The sequence below is a fragment of the Galleria mellonella genome, unplaced genomic scaffold, assembly GCF_026898425.1.
Source record: "Galleria mellonella isolate WM207_F2 unplaced genomic scaffold, CSIRO_AGI_GalMel_v1 utg96, whole genome shotgun sequence".
NCBI lineage: Eukaryota > Metazoa > Arthropoda > Insecta > Lepidoptera > Pyralidae > Galleria > Galleria mellonella.
In genome coordinates this window covers 2160486-2180790 of record NW_026442179.1, presented here as the reverse complement: position 1 = coordinate 2180790, position 20305 = coordinate 2160486, and the positions used below count along the sequence as shown (strand labels likewise).

Sequence of the window (20305 nt, the reverse complement as noted above, 5' to 3'; positions counted from 1 at the left end):
TATATCATATTTACACACATAGACTTGTTTACAAACACTTTCAAATCGTATTTTTTTTTTATCTACTGCTGGGTTCGAAAAGTAGTTATGTGTTGAGAAGAGCCCGCAAGATACTTAACAGTTACTCTTTTACCGCGGCCCATAAGCACTTGCAACATCTGATAAATTGCATGTAAAATATTTAACATGAAATATGTTTTTATTTTATTCTTTTTTATTTTAATTACTTTAACAACTAATATAATAAAGTCTAACAATAATAATACCATATTTATAACTAAATAAAAATTGACAATAAAATTTTCAATCATTAAATAAATGCTCTAGCGATATGACTGCTTTTTTACCTTTATGTTAACATTTTAATCTGTACTTTATATGTCATTGTTTATGTTTATGTTTCTGGTGCAATAAGAGTTAGATAAATAAATGTTCAAATTAAAACAATTCTGTTTCTCAATTCTAATTCATATTTACTCATATTTTAGTTTCATTCTGCAATAAATTTTTAAATTGTCATAAATATATAATTTTCACAGTCTTTCAATTTAAATAATCTTTATTCAAATATAGTTGTTTACAAGCACTTTTAAATTTTTTTTATGATTACCCTATTTTATAGATCTCAGAAAAATTCATAGCAACCAAAATTTACTTAATAAAAGAAATTTGTGGAATGCAAAATAACATGTGTACTGTTAAATTATTTTAGAATAAATTTTCGTATACACTTTTGTACACAATTTGTTTCGTAAACGTACCAAACTATTCTTCAAACAGAAGAAATACCAAGAGAAAATATAAAAGATTGTGAAACGCAGCGAAACTTTATAGATATGACACATACAATTTATGGTTCGCTAAACTTGCATTCAGTATGAAAACCGGGAATCCTATATGTGATACTGCATTGAGTGTTAGCACTCAGCAATTGCATGTTTGGTTTTAGTTTACTGGGAATTTGTCCTATTTACTTATAGCATTTAAGTTTATATACGTTATTGATTGGTTGAATCTGGAAATGAGGATATCCAAAAGATATTCCAAAAGAATCGACATAGCCCGAAGGATAACCAATCTGAAATGGCAACGGATTAGTCACACAGTTTGAAGAACCGACAACCGATTGAGAAAAAACCTTTCTTGAGCGGTAACTCCGTATAAACGCAGTGTAGGATGACTACTCACTAGATGGAGCGGTGCCCTAAGGCAGTGCAGGGATTCAACGGATGCAGGTGGGTCGGGACCGTTCCTTATGGTTGTCTATGGGATCAGATATGAAGACGATGATTTATAGCATTTAACTCACAATACAACTACTACTAATCGTGTGAAGATACCGCCCTCTGGTGTCTAGAATTACCACCATTGTTGTATACGAAAGCCTCTGACAAAACTTACTGGACGATGGCTTTAAGAGTCTTCCGAAGCACAAATCACGTGAGAGTAATTTTAAATAAATTGAAATATTAAGGCTGAAATTTTGACTACGGACGCAGTAAGGGATATCCAATTAAGCTCTCACCGCTGAATATATAAATTACTATCCTGCAAGGGCGTTTGAATGGATGGATAACTCTTTTACTCAAAAACTACAAATCAGTTTTGAATGATATTTAGTACATAGATAGGTTATATCCTAACATTAAACATAATTTACTTTATATACTGACTTACATCTGCAAAGCCAAAATACGTCTAGTAATTTCATTTCACATCAACAAAGTTTAAAGCTTCATAATTTTTTAAATCGATTGGTATGAATTTTATTGAAAAGTTTATTGAAAAAGCAATAACATTGCAACAATGTAGCGTATCAGGAATGTTTGCGGAAGAGTGAGGGGAGAGTTATTATTCCGTAATACATAAACGTTCCGCGCCAATGATGCGTAGAGTGCAAGCAAAATGCTATTCGCATTATAAAAATTATATCTAGTAATTTGGGACACTACTTTGATATTAAACTTGTAAGTTTAATTATTTCTATTAATATTAAATAGCTTGCGTAATTGAGGGACATTTTGACCACTGACAAAAAAAACCTTTATATTTGCTTTATCTGGAATTAGTTCAACAAACAAATCGTGTCAAGTCTACTTAACAAGAAATTCTTAAAACTCCAACAAAAAATATCGTCAATATAAGGTATGAGCGACAAAGTAAACCAGTAATATTGGAAATATACAAATATGTGTACATGAATAAGAAGTAACTAAAAAAACTAGGGCCATGAAGGAGAGTCAAAAGGGAACAAAAGATGTGTCACTTTTATAGATTTCACTGAATTTCATAGACAATAATATGAAAACTATTATTAATATAAGTGGCCTGTACTCCATTGTATTTTTTAAATAATATTTTTTTTAATATATACCCTACATGAACTAGTTTCTAAAATAAATTTTCATTCAAATAATAACATATAAGATTTAAACCTGCAACAGCTTAAGATAGCAAAGATACAAATTGCAACATTCTTTTCCAAAAATCTTCTAGCTTAATAATATTATGTTCGTGGTTCAATGTTAATAATTCTAATTATATTAATAATTCTTACTGGTTCCAACTCCACAGTTCCCAATGAATTGTTCAGCGTCCATTGAAAATTCTTCGGTGGAGGGAAAGCGTCGACTTCGCATGTCACTTTTGCTGCTTCATTGAAAGCTGCGCCAACAATTGCTGTCATTGTGTTCGTGCATACCGGTTTATCTGTTCGGATGAAAACGTACAATTTAATTTCTTTTTTCATCTTTATAAATAAAAATATTAATATGGAATTTAGAATTTTAATTTCATTATAATTATAATCTATTAAAATTTATGTTTCGTTGATGTACAATTTATGTAGACATTTATGCGATATTTTCTCTTCGTGCTAGAGAAGATTGTTTTGAAGCTTGTGTATCTGAATATTTCTCATATTGTAACTATTCTAGAACAACGACGGTCAGTCCCCATCAGGTAAACTAACATTTATTTGTTCTTTATTAAAAGAAACAGAAAATATACTTCTGTAATATTGAAAATTGAAATAAAAATTTTATTCTCCAACAGCTGTTTAGGGTATCTGTTGAGAGATAAATGAATCAGTCATCGGTATATTATATTTTATAATAAAAGTATATCCTTTCTAATGTTAAATTAATATCAATTAACAAATACTTTATTAAATCAGTTTAACAGTTCAGGTGATTAGCGCAAACGAACATCGTGACATGAAATTTTGAACAATACTTTATATCTACATAAATAAAAATAGAAATCAATTGTCAAATATACGTAAGCGTATCATTTCAGAACGACTGCATTTATTGGGCTTATTCGTTTTTTCTTTTATTTATAATTGTCAGGGCAATGTTACGAACATTGCCCTGACAATTATAAATAAAAGAAAAGAATAAAGTGTTTAAAAAATCGTATGGAAAGATAAAAAATTGGTTTTAAAATCTTCACATAAAAAAGTGAGTGAGATAAGAGATGGCTGGGACAAATTATTAACCATAATTACTTATTATATTATTTCATTACATGATCGTTTGAAACCTGAACGGGTACCTAGTAATATATAAAAGTATATTTTATTATTACATCCTAATTTACGTAACATCAATAGATAATAAAACCAATCTTTTCCCATTACCGAACACGAAATACTAATCTCGCCGACGAATACGATGATCTCTGACGATGATACCGATATTGTGTATTGCGTGGATACATTTCACTTAACCTTAAAAGAGATCGCAATCGAATTTGGCATCCTCAAATTTAATAAAAGCCACGTCCTATCTTAATCTATTAAATCTTTATTTATCCTTTTTTGACTCATCTCTAATTGGTCGTTGAAAGGATTTTTTTTATATGTTGATGACATTCCTCAATACATTTTTTGTATATTTTTCAATCTGGTTCCTCATTCATATAGTAATTTTGTTTAATAATGTATTTTATTAAAACATTCTCAAAGAAATAGTAGCTCATATAAAATGTCTTTACACAGTGCTATTTTAATCGGTTACTGACAAAATAAATGTTTTATTTTTTATAGTCGATAATTATGTAACTTTCTAAACGGATTACAGTTAAGTAAAATTGTATTTCACTGTAATTGATTTTTGTGATGCAGTGAATTATCTGAATGAAGTTCCGCGTTCGATTTTCTATTGGTCTAGACTTGAGAAATGAACTTTATAAATGGGTACGCTTCGTTCTCGTTTTACATCTTTTTTTTTAGTTCCGATTTCACCAATGTACATTTAAATTTGAAATTTAAACACCAAATCAGAAATCAATGTACTCGTTGTATTTCATTGAATTTAATTTAATCGATGAGTTCTAATTTTATGTAATTTATAATTACGTAAAATTTGGCATATCATAATATTTAGGATAAAACAAGATAGGCAACTTTTAAACCCGACCACGAAATTTCGGGCCCAGCTGTTGTTTTTATAATTATGTGGTAATAAAATCCTTTCATAGTTACTATGTGTCCTACATTCTACTACTGTTATTTGAACTGTATTAAATCCGATACAATAATTTGCGTGTTGCACGGCATAGATTCACGGCTTCACACACGATCGGAATCGTAAATTGAATGCCATCTATTGCGCGACACGTTAAGCAAATGTATGCAATATCGTACTGCACTTTGATTTCGAACACAAAGCAATGTAAACTGTAGGTTTATTACATGTCACCAGCTCGGGAACGATCATAATAAACGCAGGATCCTTTGAACGATCCGCTTTCAATATATTTACTTACTTATGTTTTTTTTTATTTTTTTTTAACAGTAACCGTTATATGTACTAAATGACCTTCATCATCATATCATATCAGCCATTAATTGTCTACTGCTGAACATAGGTCTCTCCCTATGGAAGGGTTTTGCCAGTAGTTGCCATGTTTAGCAGGTAGATTGGCAACAGTAATTAGGCTTTGGTCATGTTTAAAGAGGGACATTGCTGCTAATCCCTGGACCATTAAGTTTCCTTACGATACCCACGGGAAAGGAACGGCGTCTAAATGACATTGTGACAAAATAAATATTGAATAGTAATCCGAGTAGGTTACGATCGATATTAATTTTCTCATAAATCAACCCGCCTTTTTTGCGGTTCGAAATCTACATGTCATTATTAAGCCAGCCAGATATGTCTGACGTATTTTCATTCGATTTATATGTGTAATACTTAAATCTACTTAAACATATTTGGGGATAAAAGTCCACGTCCAAACGCGTCAATAATAAAAATAACAAATGGAAGGGTTAATCTCGTGACGTATGGCCCGAAATTAACCCGTAAAATGGTTATCATTCGTTTCGCGACAGTTCCGTTTAATATTTTAATTTCACAATAACAATAAAGGTTTATCCAATTTATTAGTTGAGGCGGTATCGTGTTTACATTCAATTTAAAACAATTAAATGTGTTGGCTGCCTCTGTACTTAATATTAAGTTAATATAATTTACTATTATAATGGCTGTGTGGTCCCTGTATAGAATTAGCCACCCTTTCCTTTCAGTTACTACTTACTCGAGAGATAGGCAACGGCATCCCTCTTAAAAAATTACCAAAAGTCCAACTGCAGTCGCCAACCGTGGCAACTACTGGCAACCCCCCCCCCCTTATTGGGGAGATCTAAGTTCAATAGTGGACGGTTAACAGCTGATGTGATGATTTATGGTGATAATATAATTTATATTTTTTATGAAACTTGAAAATTTAAACAGGTTGGCAATTCATCTAACGGAAAGATGGAAATAAATAACGCCTAAAGGCATAAACAGTATCTTGGAGTTTACAAAATAAACTATGATGATCTATAACCTTCTTCATGCCTTATAGTATGTAAACCAAATTTCATAGTAATACAAACAAACCAACAAAATCATTTTCTCATTTATAACATTAATAGGGATTTCTATAATATTAATATTTTAATAGATAATAAAATATAAATGCTAATCATTTGGTAAATTGATGTTTCTTTTTTATATACCACTGAGGTGGCAAACAAGCATATAGCCCACCTGATGGTCATCGGTTACCGTAGCCTATGAACGACTGCAATACCAGGGATAATACGCGCGCGTTGCCGACCCTGAAGAAATCTCTACCCCTTTTTTGAAGAACACATGCTGTAGTCTCTTGGAAAAACCTCGAATGGGAGCTCATTACATATCCCAAGCTTTAAATAAATATTTCTATAAGAAACAAATTGAATATTAATTTAATGACCGTTTACTTTCATATCATTAGTGGAGATAAATACTTATTAGTAATTTTTGTGGTATAAAAAAATATTACACATTAAGTTAATACTGTTCCAAACGCTCTTTACTAACCATCATTTTATTTGTAAAAAAAAAAACACATAAAAGCCGATGTATTTTCGTAAAAGCTTACGTGAAAGTAATATATTACTGCAAGTAATACAGATCAGATCAAATTTATTGCGAAAATGTGTAAATAAAACTGATTTCAATAAATACTTCATAAAAATGAATTTCGCCTTTATACGTATTTGCGGAGAATGAACATGTCATATTAAATATTATTATTATGTGTGTAGAGAATAGTTTCAAGTTTGCTCATATGAGTTGCTTCCGAGGCTTAATATTATACCTTCGTATATCTATTCTGTTTTAGAGATTGTACTATTTCTTATGAATTCCGGTAGTATTGTTTTTGATGGAAACAAACGTCGCAGAAAGATGGTAAACTGTTACTCGGATTTCATCAATTATTTCGAGACTATGACATTATATAACATTATATAACGAGGAATAACGTCTGAGTCTTCAGGAATAGTAATGCATGGGTGGTATCATGGGCGAAACAGTATACACTGTTACGTCCATGGTACTGCTCATGTTTATAGGTGACGGTTACCACTTTCCATCACGTGGGTCGTCAGCTTGTTGGCCATTCTAAGTTGCATAAAAAAATATTCTTTCAAACTAATCTTCGAAATAATTCAATCGATTTTAATGTATTTTTATCAACGGATTGTTATTTAAATAGTATCTAGTTGAATATACACGTTTTGTAGAAATACTACAATAGTGACAAACATCCACACGACTCAACCGGAGGTGGGAAACGGTCATCGCAGCGTATGAACGCCTGCAAAACCAGGGGTGTCACGTGCGCATTGCTGACCCTTAAGAAATCTTATTACATCTATTTTGAAGAACCCCATGGTACGGCCTCTAGGGAAAACCTTGGCACGAAATTCATTCCACAACCTAAGTGTTCGCGGGAGGAAATGCCTCTGAAACCGCACTGTGCGTGACCATTCACGATTAATGGTGTGAGAATGAATTCTCTAACTATGACGAGTGATGTGATGCCAACGAGTACATGTGAACTCATTAAACTTCAAATTATTTGAGTATCCAGTTAACAATGTCAAAACAGATGATATTTAATTTTGTGCAAAAGCCTGTTTCTGAATACGGCCCGGGGCTGTTATAGTTTCGGTACATTTAAGTTGTTAGTTTCGGGTTATAATTTAAAAACAACAATATTACTTTGTTATGGACAGTATAGTAGTATTATCTTTTCTTAATTTTTATATCGTGTATTAATAATTATTACATTTATTTTAACAGTCATCATTTCAGCTGTTAATTATCCCTTACTGAACGCCTTCCCCATAAAGGGGAGTTTTTCCAGAAGTTGTCACGCTTGATAAGTGCGATCGCAGTTAAGCTTTTAAAGATGTTTTAAGAGAGACACTGCTGCCCATCCCTATACTATTCAGTTCCCTTAGTCGCTTCTTATGACATTCACGGGAAAGGAAGAGGTGGTATTCTATGCCAGGACCACACGACCAACCAGACGGTGTCATATCATCATCATATCAGCATTTAAATGTCCACTGCTGAACATAAGCATCCCCTTTTGGGGTGGAGGGGGGTTGCCAATAGTTACCACGCTTGGTAGGCGGATTAGCAACCACAGTCAGGCTTTAGAGATGTTTTAAGAGGAACGCTGCTGCCCATCTCTCGCCCTCCCTTAATCGGCTTTTACGACACCCACGAAACAAAGAAGGGGTGGTCTATTCTATGCTAGGACCACACGGCTAACCATACGGTGTATTAATAAACAATTATTAATTTATTTTAATAGTCGTTTTAGCTTAAATATTTTGAACCAGATTCCAAGAAGGCAATATATAAATTGCTTAAAATTGGCCAATAAATTAGGTCTAAATGCGAGTAGGTCGTAGAATACGTGACTAACTGAAGAAGGGTCAAATTAAATATATTCAGAACGTAATATAATTTTTGTACCTAATTTGATAAATGAGAAAAAATCGAAATATATTTAATTTCACAATTTTTTGGTATTCTTTTATTTGCGCAATTTAGAATTTCAAATAAGCTGAAGGTACATCTAATTAAAAACAGTCACCGTTGCCTAAAAAAATTGACAGCACCATGAACATTTTTCAACAGAAGATAGGCGTGACCTATATGTATTTATGTCTAATAAATAAAAAATAAAATTAAAAAATGACATTTTACAATTCTAAGTAAAATTACATTAAGATGCCCTAAGCGTTCAGTAACTTATTTAGTAATCGATTAATAAACTAATTATTTGAATAACGAATCATTCGGATTCGCGCACCGTTACTAAGAATGCAAAGGAACATCAATAACAGACACGTTGTTTACTTCCATGTTACATCATCATAAATTCCAGATCATTTTCAATCACGTGGTACCAGATAAAAATACGATATTGTTTTTAGGAGAGGAGAAATAGGTATACTAATGGTAAACAAAATAATTGTAATCAAACAACCAGAGAACTCGTGGAAGTCCATTCCACAAGATAACACATAGTTCAGTAGATTTATTTGAAAAGTTGTCTTTTATAAGCATTATAAATATTCATATATTTTAATATATACAAGTCATTCACACCACTGTTTCTCGTTAACCTTTGGCTAAAAGAGATCAATTTCAAAGGTAGCAACTTTTGCTTTAGTTGTTTTTCTTCTGTTCTCGATTGCACCAAAGGCGTTGGCTTTCGACGTCTAACATTTAATATACAAACATTTTCTATCCTCAAATTTTAACCCTAACGTCATAAATATATAGACGAAATGCGTAAATAACAAAACAAAAAAACCGGTCTAGTGCGAGTTGAGTTCAATTAACACACCATGATTTTCTCAAGTTCCTCGTTCCTCGCTGAGGAGTACATAAAACATTTAATATACAAACATTTTCTATCCTCAAATTTTAACCCTAACCTCATAAATATATAGACGAAATGTGTAAATAACAAAAAAAAAACCGGTCTAGTGCGAGTTGAGTTCAATTAACACACTATGATTTTCTCGGGTTCCTTGTTCCTCGCCGAAATACATAAAATATGAAATAAAATGACCTTTATTGTATTATTATAGCTGATACTACAAAAACCATTTTAATATTAATCACAAATGAAGCTCTTTCATATTTTATCCCACTTGGAATATCAGGTCCATTCTAAAATTATGAAAATTAAAAAAAAAAATTCAATTATTTCCATTAAAATATATATGTATTCCAACTATGTATAATAGTTCCAAATTTCATATTAGGTAATAACATTAGTAGTTGCTGATGTAGTACTGTGATAGAAGGACGGACGAACAAAATGCACCATAAGACTCTATTAAACTTCTTTAGTAAGTTATCCTAAAAGTGCAGTATATTAGCGCTTTAGCCACATCACTCGAAATATTAATGATAATTGATTTAAGGCAATGATCGAAATTTAATAGTTCGATACTTACAAATGACTTGCAAGTTCACAGATAACGACTTCCCATCTCCTTCTACGTTGGATGCAGTACACGAATACTTCCCAGCTTGCTCTCTGGACACGCCTTGTAAAGCTAAATGTGCTGAGCCAGCGATCACACCGGCCCTTTGATTATGTGTCATCAGCTGGCCCTAGAACCAAAATTTTATTTTATAGCACTATAATCGAATGTAAATTTGCTTTTACGCAATTTATATTAATAAAAAAAAAACTAATCATAGTACTGTTACATATATCTTATAAAAACCTATAATTTCATATAACCGGCAATTTTATAATCTTTCAATCCAATATTATTAGTTTAATTAAAGATTAAGATAATCGAAAATATAAAGAAAAGCTATTATATATAATAAGCTAAGCATTTTATATATATATGTATATGTATATATATATATATATATATATATATATATATATATATATATATATATATATATAGGAGGAAAGATATTATGTAATTATAGATAAAAATTGTAAACTACTATAAACTAAAAATTACATACTTAAAAATATAATAATATTTTAAGTTGTAGCCATTTTGTGTTAATGTGGTATACACACAAAAAAAATATAAACGAAAACGAATAAACGAACAAATAAAATCGACGATACATATATATATATATAATATAAAAATTCAGTTATGTACTTTATGAAATATTTATTAATGTGATTGCTGTGCCCTTCCAGGGTTCATGTTGATTCTTTACTTTTAATAACTTAAGACCTATATTGTTACAACATAAAATAGCAATAAATGATTAAATTGAATTGTATATCTATCTATCTATTTAATTCAATTTAATTTTCCAAACATTCTAATCTACAAATGGTACCTTTACAGTCAAAACACACGATTTTATAATAACATCAATTTGAATAGATAGTAAAACTAAATTACTTACATTATGCTCCCAAACTACTTTATAAGCCGGAGGGTTGGCTCTAACTACGCATTCGAAGTACACGTCATCCCCTTCTTCGATATCATTAGGGTTTAGTTTGGAGCCCAGCTGGAGAACTACTATTGGCACATCTGTTACAAAGAAACACAAATATTAGTCTTGTTCCGTTCGCAAGTATTCTCTGCCTATTGTCTTTCGTTTATATCGAAACAGCTTTTATTATAGCGTATTATTTGCAATACTCCGATTTCTGGATAGATTCAAATTAGTTTTGGATTAAACAGTTGATATTGGGATAAAATAAAAGTTTACGACCTCTGTTATTTAGGGCTTCGATACTCAGACGTACGTTGTTTAGAAAATAAATATTTAATGAGAAAGTTTTGTACTAATGTGAACGATTAGGCAGTTTTATAACCTTTTTTTTATATACTACTATGGTAGCAAACAAACATACTGCCTATTTGTTAATAAACGGGGTTAAAACTGTAAAACCATGGATATCAAATTAGTGCACATTTAATCTTATTTCGGTATCTAGAAAGGGTATATTTAATAGTATTAGTTTTCCTGATACTGAAATCTCCGCTAACAAAATAGTAGGCAAAAAGCTATTTTAATCTACGTATAATTTGTGTGGTGAGGGGGGTGGATTATTAGTAATGAGGGCTAACTGTTCCCTTGTTAGCATACCCTATCAGGTCACCTGCGGCTAGTTCCCCCTGGGAACTACCGTGCTTAATGTTGAATTCGTCACGATGGGCCGACTGATCGCTTTCATTCTCACCTATTGTCCCTCACTGGCATCCCGTCAGTGTATATCGACAGCGTAGGCGGAGTTACTATTTACTCGTAATTTTCACCCATTAAAAAAACTCCCCATATAATTTAATCATCATCACCACATAGTATAAAACAAAGTCGCTATTGCTGTGTGTCCGTCCGTTTTTTTTTTTTATAGATAAAGTGATTCAAGTGGAAGGTTTATATTTGTAATACATACATAATATTGTAGAGAAACACTGATAAATTTAGAGGTTTCTAATGTGACGTGATGTAATGTGTATCCGCGCGAGGCCCGGGGCGGGTCGCTAGTAAATTACATTTTACTCGTGTTTTTAATTTTTGGCACAAAATGAGTCAGGGCAATTTATCTATATTCTTGTATATTAATCGTATCAATGTAATACACAACTTACAGTGCAAATTAAGAGTCATAGTTGTCTCTAATGTAGAATGCTCCAGCTTCACATGAGTTGCTCGACACGTAATCACCCGGCCGTCGTGTTCCATTTTTGGTGTCCATCGCAAAAATGACACCGTTTCATTCTTATCTTCTGAGTTCTAAAATATGAAATCATGCATTAAAATAGTCGAAAACAGGCATAATTCTGAATACCTAACTAATATTGGGGAACTGACATACGAATAGTCTACGAGCGAGACAGAACCAGTCTTTTATAAGTAAATAAATAAATTTTCTAAGAAACAAGAATCTGTTATGATGAAAGTTTCGAATACTTTTGTGAGAACGTTCATTTTATAGTCCAAGTTCATGTTTGTTATTACCAATGACAATTTCAAAAACTTTGTTTACAGTGAACCCACGATTATTCTAATGGATATAACTTAAACTGAAGCCCATTATTGTCTACAATTATTTTGCAAGAATTTATAATCAGGTTTTCTTAATTAAAAATATTAAATTAAATTACTTATATAATACAACCCATCTGGGAGGAAAGGTATTGTTAGTAATAGGGTCTTTTATAATACAACCTATCTTTGATATAATGGGCTAACTGGCCTACTTCATCACCTATCATCCTTCACTGGTGCCCCGCCGGTGTATACCGATAGCGCGGGTGGGATTACCATTCCATTATCACCCATTAAAAAAAATACAACCCATCTTTGATATAAGAGGCATAAGCCCCGCAGTTCTCGAGAGCTGTAATGCATGAAAAGTTCTGTATTCGGCACGGCATATATTCTATGATATGTCATATAGTATTACATATTTACGTTCACATCATCAAACATCTTAAATGTATCATTTATTGTTTTCCAGCTTTCCTTAAAGTTACTTTATCCTCATATCAGCCTTTAACTGTCCACTGTTGAACATAAGCTTCTCCCTAAGGGTGTTTTGCCAGTGGTTGCCATGCTTGGCAGTCCGATTGGTAGCCGCAGTCAGGCCTTAAAGGTATTTTAAGAAAAACGCTGCTGCTCATCCCTGTCGCCGTCCTTTAATGGCCTCTCACGACACCAATGTGAAAAGAAGGAGTGGCGTATTCTATGCCGAGCAAAATATTGATCTACTAATTTGAAACATTAATCAGATAAAAATTCATGGTAAAACATTAATGTCTGTCCATCTGTATATTATGAGAGAATGTAATTGGTATAAGATTAAATTATAGCATTAGTACTCTTTGGTATATGGTTTGTTTTTCTTTGTCTTGAATATGAGTTCTCTTAATAAATATGAAATATGAATGATGTAAGCAATACCACTTGTACTTTAATAACACTGAACTTTGAAGAACTCAAAACTGTACTCTCTAAGAAAAAACTTAACATTTTTACACAATTTAAAATGACATAGAAGCTGATCATCTGATATTTAGAAAAAAATCTAGCCTATAGATATAAAAAGCAGAGTTGACATCAGATTACATTGCAAGGTCACTAGCACTTCTCATGGGATGCTATAACTGGGAACTAAAAACTATAGTACTCTATAATTTGATTGTGTTATCCCACCCTTCAAATTGAAATACAGCAATGAAATTACAGTTGATTAGTAACAGAAACAAAAATGGGATTGAGATATTCATGTAAAAAACTTTTGTATGGTCTCACTCTGGTAATGAATATGAACATTCTCATTTTTTTTGTTCAGTTATCAATTCTATTGTTATTAAATCACATATCTTTATCACTTTATCATCATGAATATCATCATTATATCAGCCGTTATCTGTCCACTGCCGACTATAGGACTCTCCAAAGACTGTCACAAAGAACGGTCCAGTCTGCTGAATATAGTTCTTTTTTTATACCACTTAGAATGGCAAACAAGCTCCCCAAAAAGTGGTAACCTGTCATAAAAAAACGGTCCTGTTAGCCACCCTTCAATTCCTGCATTTAATGTCATGACTCCACAATCTAGTGAAACACGGAGATTGTTCTACACTGAGTTTGTCCATTCCGGGTCACTACTCAAGAACCTTTGTCTTTATTATAGATCTAATTAATGCTTACCTTTTGAACACCAGTAGCCACCATTTGTTTATCATCTAGAAACCAGGTGATTACTGCCGGCGGCCGCGCCCCTACTGCCCTGCAAGCGAGTTCGGCTTCTACACCTACAGATATAGGTTGTTCTCTTGCTAATATTTCCACCAGCAGTGGTCGTACTGCAAAAAAATAGTGAATTATTTTTACGTTTGATAACATTTTGATTGCGTAAACTTATATATATTTGGGAATCCTAAATTATTAAATAAGATAATAAAAATACCGATGAGTCGTGAGTTCCCAGTAACCAGGAAAGGAATGTCGTCAGCCGGTAAATTATCAACCACGTTTTTTAATTGTCATTATGCCTGCTGTATGGTATCATCTACCTACTCGTACCTATTTAAAAATTTCATATTTTTACAATAAATTTATTCTATCGCTTTATATTAATCAAGAAGTTTAAGATTAGAGTTCGATTCTTGGTTACGCAATAGCAGATTATTTATTTCTAGTATCCGTAAAGTGAAATAACATGAATTATTGTTTTAACGAATAAAGAATGATACAAATTGTACAGTATCTGGTAAAAGAACAACACATACTGTTACAAGAATAACACTTTACAGAAGTAAAAATGATAATGTATGAGAAGCGAAGTGGAGAACTCATATCAAGATTAAGCGATAATTACTAATTTAGGCATACCATTAGCTCGTTAAATAATTAATTGTGAATGTTTTAAAATATTATACAAATAGGATCGATAAAGTATATGCATAAACAAATTATGAAATAGAATATTTGTCTAAAATGATTATCTGCTCAAAATTTCACAAAGCGCCAACTGTTGATAGTTGGCGCTTTATGAAATCATCGACTTGTTTGCATTCCATCAAAAAAGAAGCGATAATTGTATTAGATATTATTCTTCACATTATATAATAATTTGCACTAAAAAATATTACATAAATAACATCTCTTTAAGAGCAACTAAATTAAACTTTAAAAATAGTTATGAAACTATAATGAAACTTCTAGTGAAACAGTCTAAGAGAATTTCCAACCATCTTGTTAGTTTTAATGGAACAATATTGTACTGAAATAACGAAGTATTCCATATTAAATGTGTATTAAATAAATAATGACCATTCCATTTATTCAGAAATAGAATATAAATTTCTCCGAATATATCCCCGTCATTTCACTTTATAAATCAATATCCGAATGTCATTTAAATACTGGGCCGATATCATATCAACTTGAACATAAAAAAGACAATAGCGAAAATCCCTAATGCTTTATCCATTAGCCGCATTAATAGTTGAAAAGTGTAATAACAAAATACTAAAAGCTGCAAAGACAGGAACGCGAGTCTAGCGTGCATTACAAAATGACACCACGAATTATAATAATGGAGAATAATTTCCTGTTACTGGGATACGGCGTCACGCAGGACAATGTGGGCAAATAAAAACTAATGGTCGCACGGGGGCGCGAGGTGACACAAAAGAATTCCCCCGTAAAGCGTCATATTCCGAGATAATCCGTAGTCAGCTTGATCTAGGTTAATCGCGCGGATTTGCGCGGATTCCGCTTTGCAATAAGCCAGAATGAAGATAATGCGGATGTTATGAAAGTTTCACTATTTGTCAAATATTGAGCACTTGAAGATGTGAGCTATGCAAAATGGAAAGCAGAAAGAACTTGAAACATTTCTATTAGAACGTTATTAATAAAATTTTGATTAACAGTAATTATTACCTAAAAATCCCATAAAAAGAAACTGACAAGAGTTAATAAATATTGCTAATATCTGCAATGCTGTCTAAATTACATTAGTGGTGACCATTATGAAATATCAGCCTACGTATAATTAAATCGAGAAAACTCAACTAGTTTCATAATCAATTCGTGATCCTTAATCATGAGCGGCTGTGACGCGAGCACTTTCTTGATCTAATTACAAATAAATTAAACCAGCAGTTATTAGATTAAAATATAATGTGTGCTTACAAAACTTTCAATAATAAAACATCAGTCTATCAAACTATTTTGAAAATTAAAAGTTATAATGCTCAATTTTAACAAAAGCATCGAAAGTATTATATTAAAGGCCAACAAGAAGTAAATGTGAAGTAATTTTGACCTAAGTTTATTTATTATAAATTTAGTTCATACTAGTAATAATGTAATAAGTACATAAATAGCACTGAACCGAATAGTTTAATATAATACTAAATTGAAATAGTTTTAGAGTTAGAGAAAGGTACATCAGAATCGTCTCTATTGTCAGTTTATTTTTCACATCAGGGTTAATATATATGAGATGGTAAATTAGGTCAGTCAGACAACTTTATGACCCATACAGATAACAGTATACAAGTTTTCTCTTATAAACGTGGGGTTAAAATTCAACGTTAACAAATATTTTATTATAAGAACTAACAATTTTGTGTGCTAGAATCTAAATCGGAGAATAATTTTCATATAATATAATGTAATCCTGGCATATAATAGGTTACCCCTTCCTTTTCCGTAGGTGTCGTAAGAGGTAACTAAGAGAATTTAACGATCAAGGGATGGGCAGCAAAAACGTCACTAACGCCTAACCGTGGTTGCCAAATTGACTACCAATCGTGACAGCTAATGGAGAAAAGAGGGAGACCTATGTCCAGTAGTGAACAGTTAATGGCTGATATGATGATATTATATTAAAAATATCGCGAAGATAAAACATTTCGATTTGAAGAACCCTCAAATAATCCAAAGAAAAAAATTGTTACTACTCTTATGTATATTGCTTTAATAGAAATAAATTATATATATCTATATATAAAAGTCAATTGCTTGGGTACTTCTTCAACCGTAAAGCAGTTGTGTTTGCATGGCTGTGTTTTAGCTTGAAGGGTGGGATATGGCGTGAATTTACTGTGTACAGAGGAATAACACCTGAGTCCTCAGGAATGGCAACGCATGGGGGTATCATGGACGAAACAGTATATCTGTTATGTCTATAGGCGATGGTTACCACTTTTCATCAGGTGGGCCGTCAGCTTGTTTGCCATTCTAAGTTATATATATATATATATATATATATATATATATATATATATATATATATATATATATATATATATATATATATATATATCATCCCTCTTAAAGTCAATTGTAAGCACAACAACCGACCTTACACCTTAATTGTAAGATTCTATGCCCGCATTCGCCTTACAGTTTCGAACAAGTACGTGTGTGATGTAGCGATCTCTAGTCGTTAATAATGCACTAATATAGTTAGTAAGACAAATAGCACAGAATTAGTCAGTGGACACACAAGGTCGTTAAAGTATTGAATACACGACTGTATTTCTAAATTGAAAATATACTAACCGGGTAGTACTTGAAGATTAACGATTCTGATAATTATAAAAATCACGCCATTTGGTAGTCAGTGACTAATTTGACGTTTAATTCCAAACCTACTCATGGCAACCGAACACACTGATCGGTAGGTATTTTTTCTATAGGTATTATGAATATATATATTATAGCTGCTGTTAATTGTCCACTGTTGAAGGCCTTTCTTTTCTAAAGAGAATTTTGCCAACGATTGCCATGCTTGATTGACGGGTTGGCAACCGCAGTTAGGCTTTGGTGTTGTTTAAAGAGTTTACCAGAGGGAGACTTTGTACAAAAGTCGAATGCTTGGGTATATCTGTCCCATTCGTGTTTCAACCGTGAAGCAGCTGTGTTTGCATGGCTGTGTTTTTTGAAGGGTATATGGGGAATTTACTGGATACAGAGGAATAACACCTGAGTCCTCAGGAATGGCAACGCATGCTTGGTTGACAGTTCTGTTATGTCCATGGTACTGCTCATGTCTATAGGCGACGGTTACCACTTTCCATCAAGAGAGACTGTCAGCTTGTTTGTCATTCTAAGTTGTATAAAAAAAAATCCTTCGACCATTAGGTTCTCTTAGTCGTTTCTTACGATACCTACGAGAAAGGAAGGGATAGTCCATTCTATGCCAGGATTACACGGCAATTATGAAAAGCTATATCAATAAAAATATTTTATTATATAATAGAAAGAGTTAATATAACCGTCATTTACACTTGTATTTCTCCCCCTCTGTATATATAACATATACCTATATATATATGTACCTATATATTATAATGTATTATAATGTATATTATAATGTATTTTGTTAATAATATTATCTAATAATAAATAAATACATAATAAATATGAATAATTTCGAGATAGCATTTTACAATTACAAAATGAATTGCATATGAAACTGCATGAAATTCCGAAAGCTTTTAAAGTTAATAGAGCATATAATGCAGTCTTTTCACAATTGTATTTTATTCATAATTATGAACGGACCGCTTTTACCAAGGTGAGTGCATTATTGATTTCATGGCGCCCTGGGGGAACTGTACTACAATTAGTGAACACTACCTTTGTTCCACGGCTTTGCTCACATAAATTGGCATAAGATAATATATGTGTTAATTTAGAATATTAATAGACTTTTAGTTATACATGACTAGTTTTTACCCACGAATTCGTCCGCGTAAATGGCATGTATTCACGGACTAGAATACAAGTGGTTTATGCCCTTCTCTGTCCCATCACCATCATTATCGTAATATCAGCCTTTAACTGTTCAACATTGCTGAATATAAACCTCCCTCTTGGGGTGATTTGCTGGTAGCTGCCACGCTTGGCAACCTCAGTTAGTCTGTATACCAAATGTTAATAACAGCATGGCATGTATCATTACACACATATATATAATAAATACGCGTGTCGTGGCGGCCTTGAATTGAGGCAGCATTTTATAATGTAACCCTATTATCATGTATTTTAAGTAGATATGGTATAAGCATATGCTTTGTTGGTTGTCCTTAAATACATAAATAAATAAATGTTTTAATGATCAGTTAAGCCGTGGAGGCGCTAAGAGTTAACAAACTCGCTTTCAAATTTATAATACTAGTTGTATCCCGTGACTCCTCGCGGTTAACCGCGTAAATCAGTATATAAAATATTCTATGTGCTAAGTTAGGATATAACCTGCCCGTGTACCAAATTTCATTCAAATCCGTTCAGTAGTTTTTGCGTGAAAGAGTAATAAACATTCATCCAAACTTTCGCATTTATAATATCAATAGGATTGACTAGCAAAGACTTTTATAAACTTTAAAATTTTTAGGGTTGTTAGAATGGATAATAAATAAAAGGTTTTGTCTAGGACATTTTTTGCGTAGGAGTTTAGGAGAGAGCTACTTACATCTAATGATGTTTAAAAAACACAAAGGCTATTTTTTTATAATAATTCCGAATGTTAATTTTATTCATGTTAGTTTTAGGTTGATGCCATTAGAACTTTTTCGTTCTACTTCACTCTCTATGAGTAAATTATTCGATTTAAAATTAGATTAAATAATAATAATTAATTAGTAATGAACAATTACTTTTTTAATAAAATGATTAAATGATAATTATAAATAATAGAAAGTAATATATTTAAACATAATTTATATACACATATTATAAAATAACGATAAGACAAAATACTACCAAATAATGATATATAATAATGATAACATTATTTTTAGAACATGTGATTGTTTTCCTATAACCTAATTAATAATAAACAAACTTATTTAAAAAAAATTAAACCAACTTCAAAAAATAGGTGAAACAAAAAACGGTATTTATAATCGGATTTATAATTTATAGTAACAAACTATATAATATCGTACGATATTATCATTACGATATTAGGAGAACAAAATGTTTAAAAGACATTCATTTTTCGATGTATTTTTATGAATGTGCACGGAAATTATTATACTTTTCAAAACAAATTCAAGTATAAAAAATTTTGCAGGAAAAGGTAAGCAGCACGATATAATAGGCAATATTAATAAAAAAATTACAAATATTAAATAAATATACATAATTATATACATTTATAAATGTAACACAAACAACTCAGGTACAAACTAAGGAAAAGAAAGTGATTATAGGCACTAGAAGTAGGATTTAGTGAATTTTTAAAGCTACTCAGTGATTGAACGTACCGAACAAAGGCAGGGAACGAGATCTATAAAAGAATTACTAGAACGAAAAAGGACTGAAATAAAAAGAGGACTAATAAATAGGAAGCTTAAGGATAGATTTACATTGCGCTGGATTATAATGTCCCTTTGAAATTACTTTTAAATGTGTTTAAAAAATATTAAAATCTTTTTTATAGTGCTTTTTATATACATGAGTTTACCGAATTTAAAAAA

The 20305-nt window shown here is 31.7% G+C and overlaps 1 protein-coding gene across 3 annotated transcripts in view; it reads right to left on the bottom strand.

Moving 5' to 3' along the window:
- Positions 1–20305, bottom strand: part of LOC113523570 (synaptogenesis protein syg-2-like) — a 253093-nt gene that overhangs the window by 14396 nt on the left and 218392 nt on the right. For all 3 annotated transcript variants that reach the window (XM_052902798.1, XM_052902799.1, XM_052902797.1), the window contains exons 7-11: positions 14013–14167; positions 11945–12089; positions 10746–10876; positions 9809–9968; positions 2558–2709 (exon numbers count right to left, since the gene is read on the bottom strand). In XM_052902798.1, the coding sequence (XP_052758758.1) occupies positions 2558–2709; positions 9809–9968; positions 10746–10876; positions 11945–12089; positions 14013–14167 (743 nt within the window). The remainder of the gene's footprint in view (positions 1–2557; positions 2710–9808; positions 9969–10745; positions 10877–11944; positions 12090–14012; positions 14168–20305) is intronic.